At 39.1% G+C, this 17,500-nt stretch overlaps 3 protein-coding genes across 5 annotated transcripts in view; 2 read left to right on the forward strand and 1 right to left on the reverse strand.

Moving 5' to 3' along the window:
- LOC138056425 (ADP-ribosyl-[dinitrogen reductase] glycohydrolase-like) overlaps positions 1–4,948 on the reverse strand; it is a 15,099-nt gene extending 10,151 nt beyond the window's left edge. The window contains exons 1-3 of one of the 2 annotated variants that reach the window (XM_068902213.1): positions 4,800–4,948; positions 1,467–1,619; positions 1–177 (exon numbers count right to left, since the gene is read on the reverse strand). The exon at positions 1–177 is cut by the window's left edge and continues 18 nt beyond it. In XM_068902213.1, the coding sequence (XP_068758314.1) occupies positions 1–177; positions 1,467–1,619; positions 4,800–4,916 (447 nt within the window). In that variant the 5' untranslated portion in view covers positions 4,917–4,948. Of the gene's footprint in view, positions 178–1,466; positions 1,620–4,784 lie in introns of both variants that reach the window. The other variant, XM_068902212.1, reaches the window with a different exon arrangement.
- Positions 4,949–8,567: 3,619 nt separating this feature from the next.
- LOC138056424 (uncharacterized) lies at positions 8,568–13,607 on the forward strand. Of its 2 annotated transcripts, XM_068902210.1 has the most exons (5): positions 8,568–8,769; positions 9,106–9,231; positions 11,153–11,335; positions 12,399–12,560; positions 13,375–13,607. In XM_068902210.1, the coding sequence occupies exons 1-5, from the start codon at positions 8,611–8,613 to the stop codon at positions 13,483–13,485; spliced, it is 741 nt and encodes a 246-aa protein (XP_068758311.1). In that variant the 5' UTR covers positions 8,568–8,610; the 3' UTR covers positions 13,486–13,607. The 2 variants fall into 2 exon arrangements, with proteins under 2 accessions (XP_068758311.1, XP_068758312.1); XM_068902211.1 differs by lacking the exon at positions 12,399–12,560.
- A 2,930-nt stretch (positions 13,608–16,537) lies between these two features.
- The window catches only part of LOC138056426 (uncharacterized), a 7,701-nt gene continuing 6,738 nt past the window's right edge, over positions 16,538–17,500 (forward strand). The window contains exon 1 of the mRNA XM_068902214.1: positions 16,538–16,777. Within this exon, the coding sequence (XP_068758315.1) occupies positions 16,680–16,777 (98 nt within the window). The 5' untranslated portion in view covers positions 16,538–16,679. The remainder of the gene's footprint in view (positions 16,778–17,500) is intronic.

The raw sequence follows: 17,500 nt of genomic DNA on the forward strand, positions 1-17,500 counted from the left end.
CAAAGACTGTAAGATCAGGATCATTTGATCAGAGTCATCAGTCCAATCGCCAGTTTCAAACCTGTCACGGTGCATGTCTCTATTCTTCATTTCATACTCTAAATTGGGAAGTGACGACTTCGTGAATTTGGCCTTTAACTTTCCCCCCCAGCTTTGGTGGTAATTGCGGCCATAGATCTATAGATGAAATAAAAAAGTACATTCTAAGGGCATTCATGGATTGCGTGTAATTCCTTCACAAATTACCAATATAATAATGATAATAATAATAATAATAATAATAATAATAATAATAATAATAATAGTAATAGTAATAGTAATAGTAATAGTAATAGTAATAATAATAATAATAATAATAATAGTAATAGTAATAGTAATAGTAATAGTAAAGATAGATTGGGAGTTTGTGATTATTGAGATGTTGCCTGTCTATTCGACACCAGATTTAAGAGCCAAAAGAGATTAAGAAAAGGGTATTATATTAATCAATAAAAATATTATGAATAATAGAGTGATAAAAACAAAAAATAAAACAAATATATATTAAACATTAATAAAACCCACAAGATTTCACAGGTTTTGTACAGTGTACTTATCATGCATCTTTCATCACATAATTATCATAAAATCACGCACCAACTCAATCGCAATAACTAGTCAGGATATGCTTGTTCGAAAAGCCAGGTTTTAAGTAAGCCTTTGAATATAGATAGAGAAGAATATGACCGGATATTAGGAGGGAGTGAATTCCACAGCTCAGGGGCTGCGCAAGAGAAAGCTCTCTTTCCATAAGAGTTACATGTAAGATAAGCTTAGACAGATCGAGGCCAGGCGACCATAGAATTAATGAAGGTCAGACAAATAGGACGGTGCACAGTTAATGAGAATTTTGAAAGTAAGAAGTAAAATCTTATATTCAATTCTTTGTTTAATGGGTAGTGATACATGTATGTTTAGATTTGTGAGAATTTAAGGTGAGGACTCTGGCTGCACTATCGTATCTGTACCAGTTAACATAGGTTTTGCACCGAAGATTTAGACAGGCCATAAAGAAGGGAGTTGCATATATTAAATCTAATATTTAGAAAAGAAATACCCCAAATTCCTGCACTTTTCCAGAAAGGTACCAGTGTGTATAACTCCAGACCACTTATTTTGCGGTATAATATATAATTCACACATTTTATTGAAAAATATTTCTTGTCAAGAAGTTATGAACCATGCTGATGTTTACTGTCTCCAAATTAATTGTACTGCCCTTATTCATATCACTGTCAACAAATCACAGTAAATGCTACCTAGTAGATATTATTCCACCTTGCAATAATTAAAAGTCATTGTTCTAAGACAATTATATTTACAATCATATTGACACATTCTTAATTTCAGAGCCCTTGGCAAAGTTAAGAAATATTTGTTCACAAAAAATGTTATCAATACATGATTTGCAAATTTGTGTAACTTACAAGTTCAGCTTCTTTCTTGGACATAAACTCTGTTAGCAGTCCAATAGCATCTCCAATACAGTTCCCATATATTGTGCCTTTTATGCGATCCAGAAGGACTTCCTTAGACAAGGAAGTTGTTACATTGAACTGGGGCCTCTCTTTTTCAGGACACTGTTATCATAATCAGAAAGTTAAGAAGTTATTGATAAGCTTATAATCATTTCTACTGGACTGTATCTGTGTATCCATAAAAATGAGCTTGGACTTAAGATACCAAAATTTTATACTCGTTGATACAGTGGAAATTCAGTGTGATAACCAAATTTTTAGTTGATCAACTTCTAGAGGGCAGGTACAAAATACAGGTCAAAGGTCCAGGTCACGGGTCATTGTTTTACTGATGGTTATGAATATAGAAACAACCCTACAGTACCTGTTTACAAATGCTAACATTAGGCTTAAAATCTTTTCTTTAGGCCTAATTAGGCCTAAGGTTAGCTTTAATGGATGCTTCTAAAGGATACTTTCTGTTTCATTTGGTAAAAAAATGACCTGTGACCTGTGACCTGTGTTTTGTACCTGCCGTATATATGATGATCATACCCTGGTCTCAGAGGTTTTTCTTGAGCTGCAAAAGAGTCGTGAAGCAGCGAAGTTGAGTCACAAAGCAGTGAGAAAGAGAAAAACTTCTGGTTACCTTGGACTTGAATCTGACACTTTCTTGCACAAGCCAGCTTTCAAAAGCGTCAAATGGATAATTACAAAATGGACCAATGGCAACTTGGCAATCACGCCTTCCCTAAGTATGACCAATCCAATGAATCAATCACATTGAAGTGCGTGTTTGTGATTAAAGTATCGACCAATTAGAGCCTGAGGGTCAGATCTTGACCCTGGTGTCTGCATGAAAGTGACAGAGATTCAAGTGCAAGGTAACCAGAGGTTTTTCTCTTCCTCGCCGAACTCATCTTCGCCACTTGCATGGCAGCTCAAGAGAAACCTCTGGGACAAGGGCACTATGACCAGGATTGAGATGTGTAAGTTTTTGGTCAGGTGGTCATTCAAAGGTTTGAGTCAGTTCTTGAAAGTGCTATTAATTGAGCAAAAAAATCAATAATAATTTCTTTTTTCTTGAAAGTGTGTCAATTTGCTTAACACTTGACCCTTGATTTTTATCCAAAGACTGTTAACTTTGAGTGTCATTTAGGAGTTCATAGTCTGCCATTACTGACATGTTCAGACTGCTGGAGACCCCTGTACAAGCAGTATGCGACACTGGTGGACTTAAAGTGCCCCTGTGACCAAAAAATAAATTCTTAATTTTTCTTTGGATTCCAAAACTATGTTAACTAAACACTATAAGCGACCAAGGTTTTAAGCCTTCATTTCAAAAAGACACCTGTTTACTTTAACTGGAATTTTCCTATTTAATGGTCCACCATTACTAACTTAAGTTCTAATCGAGACCTGGATTGAGGAGAAAATGACGTCGAAGGCTCACTAGTTTAAGAATGTAATGTGTGGATACACGACAGAATTAACATGCAGCATGGGAGTTTTGGGCTTTCCGACTTTTAAACTGGCGTTTTGCATATATTAAAAACCTCATTCATATGCTGAAATTTTAAGCTAGTGAGCCTTTGATGTCACTTTTTCCTGGATCCAACCCTCTGAGGTCCAATCGGTCAGTTTTGAATGTGAGTAATGGTGGACCATGAAATCCACTCAATTAAAGTAAACGGCCTTTGGATAAAAATCAAAGCTCAAAATTTTGCCAGACAGGTATTTATTTTTTAAGCAAACACACTTTCAAAATCTGAAGAAAAAAAGAAAGTGACTTTTTCTATCACAGGGGCACTTTAAGAATCAGTCTTATTATTAGCAAAATCATTGAATTTTAATGTGAGTGCAAGACCCATAATGACACACTGCACAGTGTATTCAATAATCGTCCATATTTAAAATATTGGGCGCAGCTATTAAAAACACAGACTCAGGCATCCTATTGCCTTTGTGTTGATCACAACTTGAGACCGATGTGTCATGCCCATTTCATTACAGGGGTGCTGCATGTACTTCTTCGAGGTACTTTAATTTAACAGCATTTCATGCATGGTTTAGCAGACAAAACAAACCTTTTTCAGGAGGAGTGGAATAACAAAAGTGCATTTGTAAACAATGCGCCTTCGGCTTACGGCTTGTGGAATTTTGAGAACTTCCAAAACATCACTCGTGCCCATAAATCAATCGTATTCATACAGTTTTCCTATGCAAATCTCAGAGGTATGAAATATTTAAAGCAAGCACATTGCTTAATAGATTTCTGTTGCCAGTTGTCAAGACACAGGTCCTGAACACTCAGTGGAATCGATGATCGATGACAATCAATGTCGATTAATCGATTAATATTGATAATCCATGGACAATCAATCGTACAAGTTTTTGTGATTATCGATTGTCATTGATTATCAATATCATCAGAGTCTCTTTCGATCTTCCTAGATAAGTCCTGAAAAGGAAAGAAGACTCTGCCAGCCGCCTCAACATTTCGTATTAAGCATGCGTTAAAAATTTAAACGTACAGTATTCGGGAGTCAGTCAAGCGTGACTAGTAACCGCAAAACCACAAAGCCAAATCAAACAGTTACAATATTTTCGAACAACTCTGGCAAACACACGACAACCAAGGAACCATTTCCTTGGAAACTCAAGATATTTCAAGTATTAAAATTGCCATAATTTTTTCACTTTTTACTGAAAAATTAATAGGTTTCTCAATTCTGGAAAACTAGCTTCTGTAACCGACATACGGAGGAAATGCTCATGGGAATTTAGACAGTTAAAAATTGTCACGCTTTTGTAAATTTAAAAATTAACGACACACGGCGATTGATCATGCGCACAAATTAATGAAGGTTTGACAAACTGCACTGACTCATCGATTTCTTTGGATTAGCGGCAAATCCTCTCGACTTATCTAGGAAGATCGAAAGAGACTCTGCTCGCAGGGTACAATAAGCTAAAAGAATCAATCAATTAAATAAAATAACATCGATTTTCATCGATTTCCAATAGGAACGCCAATCGATGACATTCAATGATGTTCACCACTACTTTTATATGATTGTCGATTGGTCATCCATTGGCCATGCTACTTGATGCCAATTTTAAATTAACTGTATTGATGCCAATTTTAAATTAACTGTAATCGATTGCCATCGATTTCAAGATCGATTCATTTTCCGATCATCGATTTCCATCGATCGTTCAGGCCGTGAAGACAGCAGTGGCTGGTTTTTTGGAAATTATTCTGATAAGAGTTCTACATAAGCTTACAGCTGATGTGTTTACTTCTTCATCTGGTGATTTCGTTTTGCAGTCTGATGATTCCATGATTTGATCATTTTTGGACTCGGAATCGTTTCCTTTCTTGTCTGGCACTGCTGCCTGTTCGCTCGATATTTCCATCGTCAATGCTTGCGAGTGTCACGCAATCATAGATCACCACAGGCAACCCAAGTTCACAATGCCAGGTGGGACACTTCATGACGAATACATATCCTAATGTTAGATCAAGATTGGCCAGCTGGGCCCAGTTCCTCAAAAGCCGATTAACGCTAATCTAAGATTAAAAATTAACCAAGCAGTTTATTTTTCTACTCCCAAATGCTGTTCAACGCAGATTTTCGGCAGAACTTTACATGAGAAGACGTCAATCTTAAATAACAAAAATAAGCAAAAGAAACTTTCACCAAAAAGTTGAAAACGTGAAACAAAAGTTTACGCTAATCCTGGATTAACTTAATCGGCTTTCGAGGAACCGGGCCCAGGTGAAGAGACGGTCATATACCGATTGGGCTAACCCAGGGTGCGTTCGATTGACCCTATTCCGGAATAAGAATACGTGGAGTGATGATTTAAAACGGCATGTTCGGCGTTTTGAAGCAACAAGGATAAGAAAGATTTTTAAAGAAAACGACAAAACTTTTGAAATTACAAGACTTGTTTCGACAGAAACTTCTGTCATCTTCGGTTGATTAATGTACAAAGCGTTAAGTTGAATTTATAAGTCGGAAAAAGTGCTAATTATGCCAGTAACAACGGAATGTACATAAAACGTGACAATGTGAGAATTAAAAGGGTACGACGGCTACGGAGACGAAAACGTCACTTCAAAATATAAGTTTGAGCTGTTTTAAGTATTTCATGATTATTCCATCTTTTTTATATTATTCACAGACGGATTTGAAGTAAAGAGTGAGACTGAAAGATCCACGGTAGTTTGTCCACGTTGTCGTCAAAACCTTAAATTTGGTCATTACACGTAGTAGTTTTGACGAGTACGGGAGAGAAATGTTCAAAAATGCGTGCCGCACGTGCAGCACGATCATTTTGGTTCTTTTAACCAATAATATCACTGCTTTTTGGCGTTGTCGTTGCCGTAGCCGTCGTTGTTTCTTAAACTCCCTAAGATCTACAATGGCGACGGCAACGAAAATGCCACCACAAAATAAAAGTTTTAATTTAGTCTTTCTCGATCGTTCTCCCTAGTTCACTTCGTACAACGTGGTCAAATTATTCTAAAAATAAATGTGTACAAGAGTAAAAATAGAGAATGAAAGATTTGCATTTATATGTTCGCGTTGTCATCAAAACCTCAAAGTTGGTGATTTCCCGTCGTTGTTATGCAGATTTCCGCAAGAGTTATGGAGTTTAAGCAAGCGACGTTTTTGAGCCGCGGATGGTAACCGGAAATGAAAATTTCGCATGCCAGGACAGTAGTATCTTCCAGATTTTTAACCTAATCATCTCTAATGGAGAAAAGATACTTAGCAATGTAAATGTGATTGTGCGAAGACAAGCTAGTGAAAAGGGAAAACCGGCTCACTTCCGGTTGCCGTACGTGGCTCAAAAACGTCGCGTGTTTAAACTCCCTAATTTTTGCCAAAATGCGTGCCGCACGACGTGCCGCACGTGCATCTCTTTTAACTAATGATATTATTGTGTTGTGGCGTTGTCGTTGTGGCAGTCGTCGTAGTTTTGTAAGGTCGACCGCAAACTTCAAACCGCGGTCAGCCGTTAGCGGTTTTGCATAAGGTTCGGCTTTTGGAGGGGAAAAACGCGCCATGTTGGAATATTCCTTTACTTTATTCCATGTTTTAATTCAACTGAGCGAGTGTCCTCATCGATGTGCAAATGATCAACCAAATTTGTTTAATTCAAGAGTTTAAGCATTAATTTTAAAAAACGTATCTTGTAGGTTTAAACGTGAGTATCTATAGAATTTTAAATTAAGGTGAAAAACGCTGCAATAAATCACTTACCGCAAGAAGGGTAAGCCATGTCATGTGACACTCAGTGGTTTTCCGAAAAATTCGAGATGCTAAATGCGTTGATGGAGAGATTACTTGAAACGGCGAGCAGCAAACGGCAGTCTGCTACGTGTCATTATAAAATAATTAGCATAGTACGCGCACTCTCATTGGTCAACAGCTGTGTTTAGATGAGAGTATAGAAACACAGCTGTGACATCACACGAATTTTGATTGGTTATGTATTGTCAGACGCGCGTTTTGATTGGTTGGTAGGAAATATGAGCGTGTGTCAAGAAAATCAATTTAAACATCGGGGGAGTTGGGAGTTGGGAGAATTCGAGACAGTTATGCAAACCCTCGACTGCGTCTCGGATTTGCATAACTGTCTCGAATTCTCCCAACTCCCCCTCGTGTTTAGATGAGGCTATGAAAACACAGAAAACGTCCTCTATTGCTTAATAAGAGCATGAAAATTTCCTTGTTCGAACTTTTTTCCCTCTTTTGTGAAGTTGCTTGATATGTCTCTACATGACATGCAAGAAATGAGCTAAATCTCTCAATTATGGCAACCCTTTCATTTACACGATCGAAATGTTCATTCTCCTAACTAGCACCACGGATTTCTTTGCTGGAAATTCGTGAGAATTTGGTGTCATATCAAAATCACACGTCTTAAGCCAACTCCGTGCATCAGGGCTGGCTTTTAGTGGCGAAGGAAGCATGCGCACAAGAAACAGATGCATATTCGGTGGGATTTTTTATCATAACTACGACGACGACGATGATGAAAAGAACTTACTTTAAGCGCTAAGCGTATTTAGCGCTGGGAACAGTGTACAGAAACCAAATGAAATCATAGGTTGGTTTTTGAGGAGAGGGGAAAAAAACCTGGCTACCGGAATCTGGGAATCGATCCCTGGACACATTGTCGAGAGGCGAGTGTTCTCACGACTGTCTCATCCCTGTTCACCTTTCTTAAAACAAACCTAGGTCATTAATCTATGACAAGAAGGCCTGTTTATTTAAGTTGTTTGCGCTTATGCTAGCTTTGTATTCAGTTGAACGACAAGAAATCACGAAAATGTGATTGTTAGTAGTGAAAGTCAATTTCTCTACAAGTACTGCACAAACGAAAGAATAAGCTGGATTTCTTTTACGTGCAATTCAATGGGCGTGTATTTGCACCGAAATATTTCTCAATGGTACGGCGTTTAATTATGAATCTTATGTAATTTCGACTTTGCTAATAAGGATGTAGACAAACATTCAACGACAAATGGCCATTATATCCACTGTATTCTCTGAGGAAATCAGACAGCTGGCTAAAATAGTCATTCAGATTTGAAGGATATTCATAATAATTACTCAAAACTTTGTTTTTGAAAAGCAAACGAGTAACACTTAGTAAGCGAGTGAGTAAACACAGAAAAACTCTTTTTACAACGACGTTTGCTTATAATATGAATAATTGCATATGGATACTGGGGTGCCCGACAACTGAAAACAAAAAATTCTCTATTGCTTTATAGTCAGTGTTTCTTCTTGATGGTGATTTCTTGGTCAATACGAAACTACAAAATTGACGAGGATCTCTCCTTATCTATCTGACTAATATTGTTTTTTTTTTTTTCGTACTTCCACAAAAAAGTGTGTCAATTGAACTGTCAACAACATAAATTAGTTTACGCTAAAAGAAAACTTCATCAAAAGACAGTATGGCTGATGTTTGAATGAAGCTAGTTTAAAGATGCTTTAGAAAGCAAACAAGCAAACACAAGATACAGTTATAATCTAACCGCGTGGAAGATTGCGCATTTGTAACAAAGCACCAAGGCAGGGATTTCGAGATGGCGTTAACACCGTTGGTTTCCTTTGCCATGGTAGGCTTTGCTGCGATATTAACCGCAAATGCAAACGTACCATACATCGAAGATGAAGCTACTGCGATGCAGAAAGAGCCTGCCAAACGTTGGCATAATGGCAACTCATGGACTTGGCATTGTACAGTAAGCGCACTTTGATTTTTAAATAATCATGATTCTTATTATTTCAAAAAATAACCACAGAGAGATTTCATGCGTTTTACCCATAAAGGTTCGATTTCTTTTAAATGCTATACTTAACCACAGTTACTTAGAAAACTTTGGGATCCCAGCCTACAGTGTCTTCACGAAATGCCCCTCCAGCATAATACGTTTCGCTCTTATAATGCAACCAAAAAACTTGAATGTTTCTCAAGGCCAGTGCTGTGCCGGTGCCAGTGATGGAAAGGGTGACGTGGGGGTAAAGACGCACAAAAACTAACAAACTATCCCTTACTTATGTTTTTATCCACTCCTCAGAGATATTGTTCTCACCAAAGCCGTTGCTCAGGAGGTTACCGCTGCTACCGTTCTGGATACTATTATTATCGATGTTGCAAATGGCTGCGATCTTGCACTCAGCCTGGACACTGGTGCCTACTAAAGGTAAAACTAGTAGGGACTGGCACTGGTCAAAAAGAGGTTGAACACATCGAGACCATGACGCAGTTTTAAATGAATTGTATATAAAATTGACAAAATATATCTCAGATTCCTCGGGATACGGATTTTTTTTAACTGAGCGTTGATGTTGCTTTTAACATCCAGGCACCGATTTCAAACGGATACCTTTTGGCTATTGGGATAAGAAACTCTGATTAAATACTTTTTTTTTTAAAATTAGGAAATTGTCAGCTTTCCTTGTCAGTCAAAAGGCCGGTTTACACGCTAGCAATTGTAGGCACAACATCATCGCAGCACGAATCGTACGATCGAGTTCTTGATCTCCATAATTTTGATTGCTTCTATATTGTACGCATACCATATCATCATGTAACTGATTCACCACCGGCTTCTCTGAAAGTGTCGGCCTGATTTTCGTTTTCATGAATCGGCCGCAAATCGGGCACCCTGCGAGCAGTTGGGTTCTCCTACGCTTGCCGAGAGAGAAACCACTGCGAACAACGGTTAGTTTCTTTTAGTGAGCCGCCGTCCAGCGACAAGGACGAATAAATTAAATTTGAACCGGTAAAACGAGTTAGTAAACTTGTTTTGGCGCTTGCACGTGTTTTTAGCTACGTAGCTGCTGCGTTTGGGCGAGCTAGCCCGCTGTGCAGTTATTTCCCGCGAAATAAGACGAAGTGATGTCAAATACATCACGTGGGTTGTGACGTACTTCACACGTGCTCGATGGAAAATCAAACGGTTGCTCGCAGTGGTTTCTCTCTCGGGAAGCGAAGGAGAAACCAACTGCTCGAAATCGGGAGTCAAATCGTGCTGCGATAAACCGTCCTTAAAGTGCCTATCACCTCAAGAAACTTTTCCATTTTATTAATTCTCCGATATCGTTCAAATACATGATTGAAATTTCACTTTTTTATTGGATTTGAAAGACAGGAAAAGTGATCATACTTTGATCCATATATAACCGAGCAATGAAGGGGAATCGGGTTTCGATACGAGGTTCTTTGAAAACAGTGATGCAAATTAATTTGTGACGTCATCCCGGTATCGAGCCCATCCTCCTTCATTGCTCGGTTATGGATCAAAGTATAACGATTTTTCCCGTCTTTCAAAGCCAATAATAAATTGAAATTTCTCTCAAGAGGTTGTAAAAACAACACGATGCATTTTGAACGATATCCGAGAATAAATGAAGTGGAAAAGTGCGTTGAGGTGATAGGTACTTTAACGAAGCAAACCGGATGTTTCAAAGATCGGGCGGTGCTGCCGTAGCTGCCTTTAATTGGGTCTTTCTGAAGGAACTGGACGGCATTGTATTTTTGGTCTCTTGGGATTAGTCTATGGAGTTAGTGCTTTTTTTCTGTCTTTTGTTCTACGTAATCTCTGCTCCGGTACCTACAGAAGAAACGCTGACATTTTTTGCTTAATCTCTGTAATATAGTTTTGGAACAGCTGCTATCATCTGCTGCTTTCGTGATACGGGAAAGAGAAGTGGTGTTTCCGAGATTATTCCTCATAGCTTATTGCATTACACCAAGAGTGAATTAGCTAAGAGTGTTCTTATGGCCTCCCCAGCACAGTCAAAAATGAGTCTATTTTTAGAACACCCGTTCCCGCGAAGATTAGTTGTAATGTACCTGTAAAAAAAACATGGCCTCTCCTGATTGGTTAAGGTGGTGGCCCTTTGTTGTTTTCGCGCAAAGTGTATCTAAAAATAAATCCATTTGTGACTGTGCTGGGAGAAGACCGCAAAGTGTTAAAGAAACACTCTTATCTAATTCACTCTTCGTTACATCAGCCAGAAACATTAGCACGGTGAATTTGTGGCGTTTCGACTTGAGGAAATTTAAAGTAGGAAACAAGGTATAGACGACTTACCACCTCTTATTAATTTGCTTCTCAGGGTGGCTGCTGCGTAAAAGGTTATACGTGTAGACGGGGAAATTACGGTTCCCATTGGTATGGCAAGTGCGTCGTCTCCTGTAGTTCCGACGAAAGCTGCCCTAGCTCGCAATGCTGTGCCAACGGGGTGTGCAGCCCAAAGAAGAAACCGAACGAGTACTGTCGTCTTACAGAGGCTACAGAGGTAATGATTATTAAGGACGGTGCCTACTGTTGTTATTGCGCATACGCTCTGCGCATCTCCAGATACTCGGATTTCCTATCGGTGATGCTTAATAATGCAGGGATATTTTTGCGCGGTTTAAAACTATGCAGAGAAAGTAGATCTTAGTAAGTACTCTTGGTATCCAAAAAGAAAATTGGCGGGTAAAATAACCATGCATTCTTTAGAGATAATTCACACGCCGGCTTCTCTGAAAGTATCGGCCTGATTTTCGTTTTCATGAATCGGCCGCAAATATGGTGTCAAGTCGGGCTGCGATAAACCGTCCTTAAAGCGCCCGTCACCTCAATACACTTTTCCACTTTATTTATTCTCCCATATCGTTCAAATACATCGTGTTGTTTTTAGAACCTTTTGATTGAAATTTCACTTTTTTATTGGCTTTGAAAGACAGGAAAAGTGGTCATACTTTAATCCGAAAGCGAGCAATTAAGGGGAATGGTTGACGTCACAGAGTACTTTGCATTGAGATAGTTGTTTGAAAACAATGATGCAAATTAATTTGTGACGTCAATGCGATATCCTGATTGGTTAAAGTGGAGACCCTTTGTATGTTTTCGCGCGCAAAGTGTATCTATAAATAAATCCATTTGCGACTGTGCTGGCGCAAGACCGCAAAACGATAGAGAAAAATTTTCACTCGTTGTTACATCACCCAGAAACATTAAGACGGTCAATTTGTGACGTTTCGGCTTTAGGAGCAAGGATGGCACAGTCGGTTAGTGCGCGGCCTTGGTGCAAGAGGTCCTGAGTTCGATTCCCGGATCTCGCATCCTTGTTTCGACTCCTTTCCTTTCCGTGTAGCTAAGTAGCTTTAAATACCCGTAAAACGGAGCACTGATGGAGAGGGGGAGTAAAATGAGCGCACCGTCGACCTCAGGTTTGTCAGTGATTGAAAGTTACTGTTACGAGTTATCGACGTTAAATAAGGTCTACTTTACTTTACTTTACTTTACCTCTAGGAAGATTAAAGTAAGCAAAAAAGCATAGGCGACTTATAGCCTCTTATTAATCCGCTTCTCAGGGAAGTTGCTGCGTAAAAGGCTTTACGTGTAAGAGATACGGTTCCTCTTCGTATGGCAAGTGCGTATGTAATTCCGACGCAAGCTGCCCGAGCTCGAAATGCTGTGCCTATGGGGCATGCTGGCCAAAGAAGCAACCGAACGATTACTGTCTTCTTACAGCGGTAATGATTATTAATTACCTTAAAACTCAGTTGACGCCTTCATTAAGTATACATATGTCCAGGAATGCACGTAATTAAATGCGCTAGGAGTTTGATATGCGGCACGACGTGTCCCCTTTCTCTCTTTCCCTAACTTCAACATCACTGGCGTCTGGGAATACAGACAAATTGAGTCACAAAGTGTCCCCAAACTCAAGTCCGCAGATAAAGATAGAGCTACTTTCATGTAACCTTGAAAAATAAACGTAAAAACAGAACGTAAACAAAAATGCAAATTATTTCATTGGCTTATCGAACAAAAACGAACAAGCACGAATTTTCATTGGCTTAGCCAACGAGGATGCAAACGACGTCATCTCTCCATGGAACTTTCTGGAAAGTTTCGCTCAGACGTCATTCGAAAAACAGTAATGTGATTGGGCAATCGAACTGTTTACTGCCCATATTAGGAGTTTCCTTGGTGGGATTAAGGAGAAGCTTTATTTTAATCTTGCCAAACTTTGGTCCGTGAAACAAACACTTTTTTAAAGTCATACAAGTGTCGCTCTATCAAAATCGGGCGTGGATCTAATTTCGTTCATTTCTGGACATAAGGCCTTCATAAGCATTGGAAGGTGATGTAGCAGCTCTCGTAACATATAATGTGATTGGCCCTAGCCAAAAACAAAAGACTAAACGATTGAAGCAATGACTTAGACTTTAAAACAATAGAAGCTGCTTGCAATACCAAAGAATAGCAGGTTATACGAGGAATGCTACGCTACTACATATTGAAATGACGAAAACTCGTCGAATTTTTTCCCCTTTTTTTCAGGGTAACTGCTGCGTGCAGGGTTACGAATGCAAACCAGCTGGTGTGGGCCAGTATTGGGGAAAGTGCGTGGAGGAGTCTGGATCGGGCCTGGGGGAGAATATTATCTCGTAATGGCTTTCTCAAGTATGCACGTGACTTGACGTCACTACGATGCAAGGATTATTCGTCAAAGAGCGCTAATCATAGTGAAAAGAGCATAAAAGACCATAATAAAATGCATTTCTATGCAAAAACAGTTGTTTGCAGTTAAGTGATCGATATAGGGAAGTCGATGACACCGAAAATCCCACGAGGCAAAATTTAAGCAAATGCGACAGCTACAGGAACGACAACGCCATAAAACAATAATAAAAAAATAAATAATCGTGCTGCACGTGCGGCACGCATTATAACACACATTTTTGCGATACTCTGCCAAACATCGACGTGAAATCACTAAATTTAGAGAAATGGGCATCAAATGCAACTGACCAATGAACCTTTAGGAGAACAGCCTCGTTCTCAGGGTCTCTCTTCTCTGCTTCCCTTCTCGTGGAGGGAGGCAGAGAAGAGAGACCCTGGGAACGAGATTGTTAGGACAATTCGCCCACATTGCACGACTTAATAGCCCTTATTCACGATAGCCTCCATGTTGGTTTTCAAATTGTCAGGCAAATTAGCCATGTGTTATGCTGGGGAAAAAATCGACTCGTCGAAATATTGAATTAACATTGCTAAAAGTACATTTTAGAATTTAGAATTAAGTACCTTTTATAATAATTTTATATCTTTTGATTGCCTCCGACATTTTGACTTTCTACTTTGTTATCTGCTCATTTTCACTAAAAAAAACATCGAAGTAACTTGTGTAAGCATTCTATTTACTACTTAGGTGATAAACATTTAATGAACGTGAAACAAATCAATCGCACTTGTGTTGTTTGCCCCCTCAGAAAGGTGTAGCTAATTTGCATGATAAAGGCAAGTCCAACATGGCGGCTATCGTGAATAAGGTCTATTAAACGAGATGGAATAATCGCGAAAAGACTTATTTAAAGTCCCTGCACTGGCTCTACGCACCCACCACGTCAAGTGAGTTTTACCCGCTCCGCTCGAATACTCACAACAAAACAATGATATCATTGGTTAAAAGAGCATAAATAATCGTGCTGCACGTGCGGCACGGATTTTAGCTCATATTTTTGCGGTTCTCTGCATGACGACGACGTGAAATCACTAAATTTTAGGTTTTGACGACAACGTGAGCATGCAACAGAGAATCTTTCATTCTCTATTTTCAGTCTGAAACCGCTCGTACCAATTTATTTTTAGGAAACTTCGCCCACATTATACGAAGTGAACGAGGTGGAATAATCGCGAAAGACTTTTACTAGAGCCAAGTTCTATTTTGAGGTGACGTTTTCGTCGACGTCGACGTCGTAGATCTTAAGGTCCCTAAGGTCCCTTTTGCCACGACGACGCCGACGGCAACGACGACGCTACAAAATAATAGGTTTAGTGAGCAAAAAAAATGGCTCTGTACGCTCTGCACGTGCGTTTTACATTTTTGTACATTTCTTTGCCGTCATCTCCTAAATGACGACGTGAAACGATCAAATTCAAGGTTCTGTGGAGGACGTTAGCACATGACAATGAATTTTCAGTTCTCTCTCTACGCTTCCAATCTCTCTACGCTTCCAATCATACCAGTTTAATTCCTCGACAGTTACTACACATTTTTAACGCGAAACGAAACGACGTGAAATAGTTTCGTATATAGTGATATGAATACACGAACTCGTATTTTAAAATGAAGTCCTCGTTGCCGTTCGCCGTCCTCGTTTCGTAAGCTGCCTAAACTAAGACGACGACGACGTATTTAGCGCTAGGAAAAGTGTACAGAAACCAAATCAAACCGTAATTTAGTTTTTGAGGAGAGGGGGAAATCGCGGGAGTACTGGAATCTGGGACTGGAACCCGGGACACATTAGGGCCGTTTATACGAGAGAAAATAAGCCGCGGCTAACTCTGGCCGCGGCTTACGTAAGCCGCGAAAGGAACTATTTATACGAGTATAAACTCCCTGGCCAGGATAAGCCGCGGCTTGAGAAAGCCGTGAACGTGGATTTTGTACCATTTATACGGGGTGTTCACGGCTTACGTAAGCCGCGGCCAGAGTTAGCCGCGGCTTATTAATAGGGCCGTTTATACGAGAGAAAATAAGCCCCGGCTAACTCTGGCCGCGGCTTACGTAAGCCGCGAACATCCCGTATAAATGGTACAAAATCTACGTTCACGGCTTTCTCAAGCCGCGGCTTATCCTGGCCGGGGAGTTTATACTCGTATAAATAGTTCCTTTCGCGGCTTACGTAAGCCGCGGCCAGAGTTAGCCGCGGCTTATTTTCTCTCGTATAAACGGCCCTAAAATTGTCGGGAGGCGAGTACTCTCACGACTGCCCCATCCTTGTTCACTTTTCTTAGAACAAAGCTACGTCACTAATCTATGACAAAAAGGCCTGTGTGTTTAAGTTGTTTGCGTTTAAGCTAGCTTTGTATTCAGTTGAACGAAAAGAAATCAAGAAAATGTGATTGTTAGTAGTGAAAGTCAATTTCTCTGCAAGTACTGCACAAGCAAAATAATTTCTTTTACGTGCAATGGGCGTGTATTTGCACCGAAATATTTCTTTATCATACGGTCCTCTAATCTCTGAGGAAATCAGGCAGCTGGCTAAAATATTCATTCAGATTTAAAGTATATTCGCAATGATTACTCAAGAGTTTGTTTTTGCAACCAAACGAGCAAGACTTTGTAAGCGAGTGAATAAACATCACAGAAAAAACTTTTTACACTGACGTTTGCTTATTGCATGAATAATTAGATATGGATACTGGGATGTTCGACAATTGAAAACAAAAAAATTCTCTGTTGGTGTATAGTCAGTGTTTGTTATTAAAGGTGATTTCATGGTCAATAGGAAACTACAAAATTGACGAGGATCTCTCCTTATCTATCTGACTACTATTGTTGTTTTTTTTTTTCCTATACTTCCACAAAAAAGTGTGTCATTCAATTGAACTGTCAACACTGACGTAAATTAGTTTACGCTAAAAAGAAAACTTCATCAAAAGACAGTATTTCTGATGTTAAATTATGCTAGTTTAAGGATGCTTTAGAAAGCAAACAAGCAAACACAAGATACAGTTATAATCTAACAGTACAGGAGATTGTGCATTTGTAACAAGGCACCAAGGCAGGGATTTCGAGATGGCGTTAACAGCGTTGGTTTCCTTTGCCATAGTAGGCTTTGCTGTGATATTAACCGTAAATGCAAACGTACTATTCATCGAGGATGAAGATACTGCAATGCAGAAAGAGCCTGCCAAACGTGCGCATAACGGCTCCTCAGGGACCTGGCATTGTAAAGTAAGCGCAATTTGATTTTTAAATAATCTTGATTCTTATTTTTTCAAAAAATAACCACAGAGAGATTTCATGCGTTTTACCCATAATGGTTCGATTTCTTTTAAATGCTATACTTAACCACAGTTACTTAGGAAACTTTGGGATCCCAGCTTACAGTGTCTTTATGAAGTGTTAAAACAAAAACACAAAACTCAGAGAACCAGTTTAGTATCGACTCGTCAGTTCATATTTTTTACCAAAAATCGTTTAACTTTAACAGACATTCTTGAAGTAAGTTCTAAAAATTCACATTCCTGTCACAACAGCTAACATCTTAATTGATCATTTTTCTTAATAGCTCATGCCAAAAAAGGTCCAAAAATATTTGAAAAAAATGCCGAACATTTAGGTGATACGTGAGATTCTTTCAAAACAAATGTGATCGAATTATATAAAGCGTTTTTCAGAAATGGCACCGTTTTCCTTCGATTCCATGTAAAGACTCGAAGAATAGTTTGACCCTGAAGCGGTTGATGAAAAAGTTAATGTGGCGTTAAAGTTTACTGTTCTAACGAAAATTATATTTTTCCAGCTGGGTCGAAAATCATCAAACCCAAATATGTTGCCACGGAAATTCACTCGGAAAACTTGTCAATACAACAGCTGTTATGATTTTATGAAAAAAGGTTGCCGTGACAACGAAGATACCAGAACAATATTTTTTCATCAATGTGTCAAAGAGAG

This window comes from Montipora capricornis, chromosome 7 (genome assembly GCF_036669925.1).
Source record: "Montipora capricornis isolate CH-2021 chromosome 7, ASM3666992v2, whole genome shotgun sequence".
NCBI lineage: Eukaryota > Metazoa > Cnidaria > Anthozoa > Scleractinia > Acroporidae > Montipora > Montipora capricornis.

Excerpts from the sequence above, each read along its gene's own strand:
- LOC138056424 (XM_068902210.1), top strand. The coding sequence starts at position 8,611 with ATGGCGTTAACACCGTTGGTTTCCTTTGCCATGGTAGGCTTTGCTGCG. Across the intron at positions 11,336-12,398 it reads GTCTTACAGAGGCTACAGAG|GGAAGTTGCTGCGTAAAAGG; the intron begins GTAATGATTATT and ends TCCGCTTCTCAG. Across the intron at positions 12,561-13,374 it reads ATTACTGTCTTCTTACAGCG|GGTAACTGCTGCGTGCAGGG; the intron begins GTAATGATTATT and ends CCTTTTTTTCAG.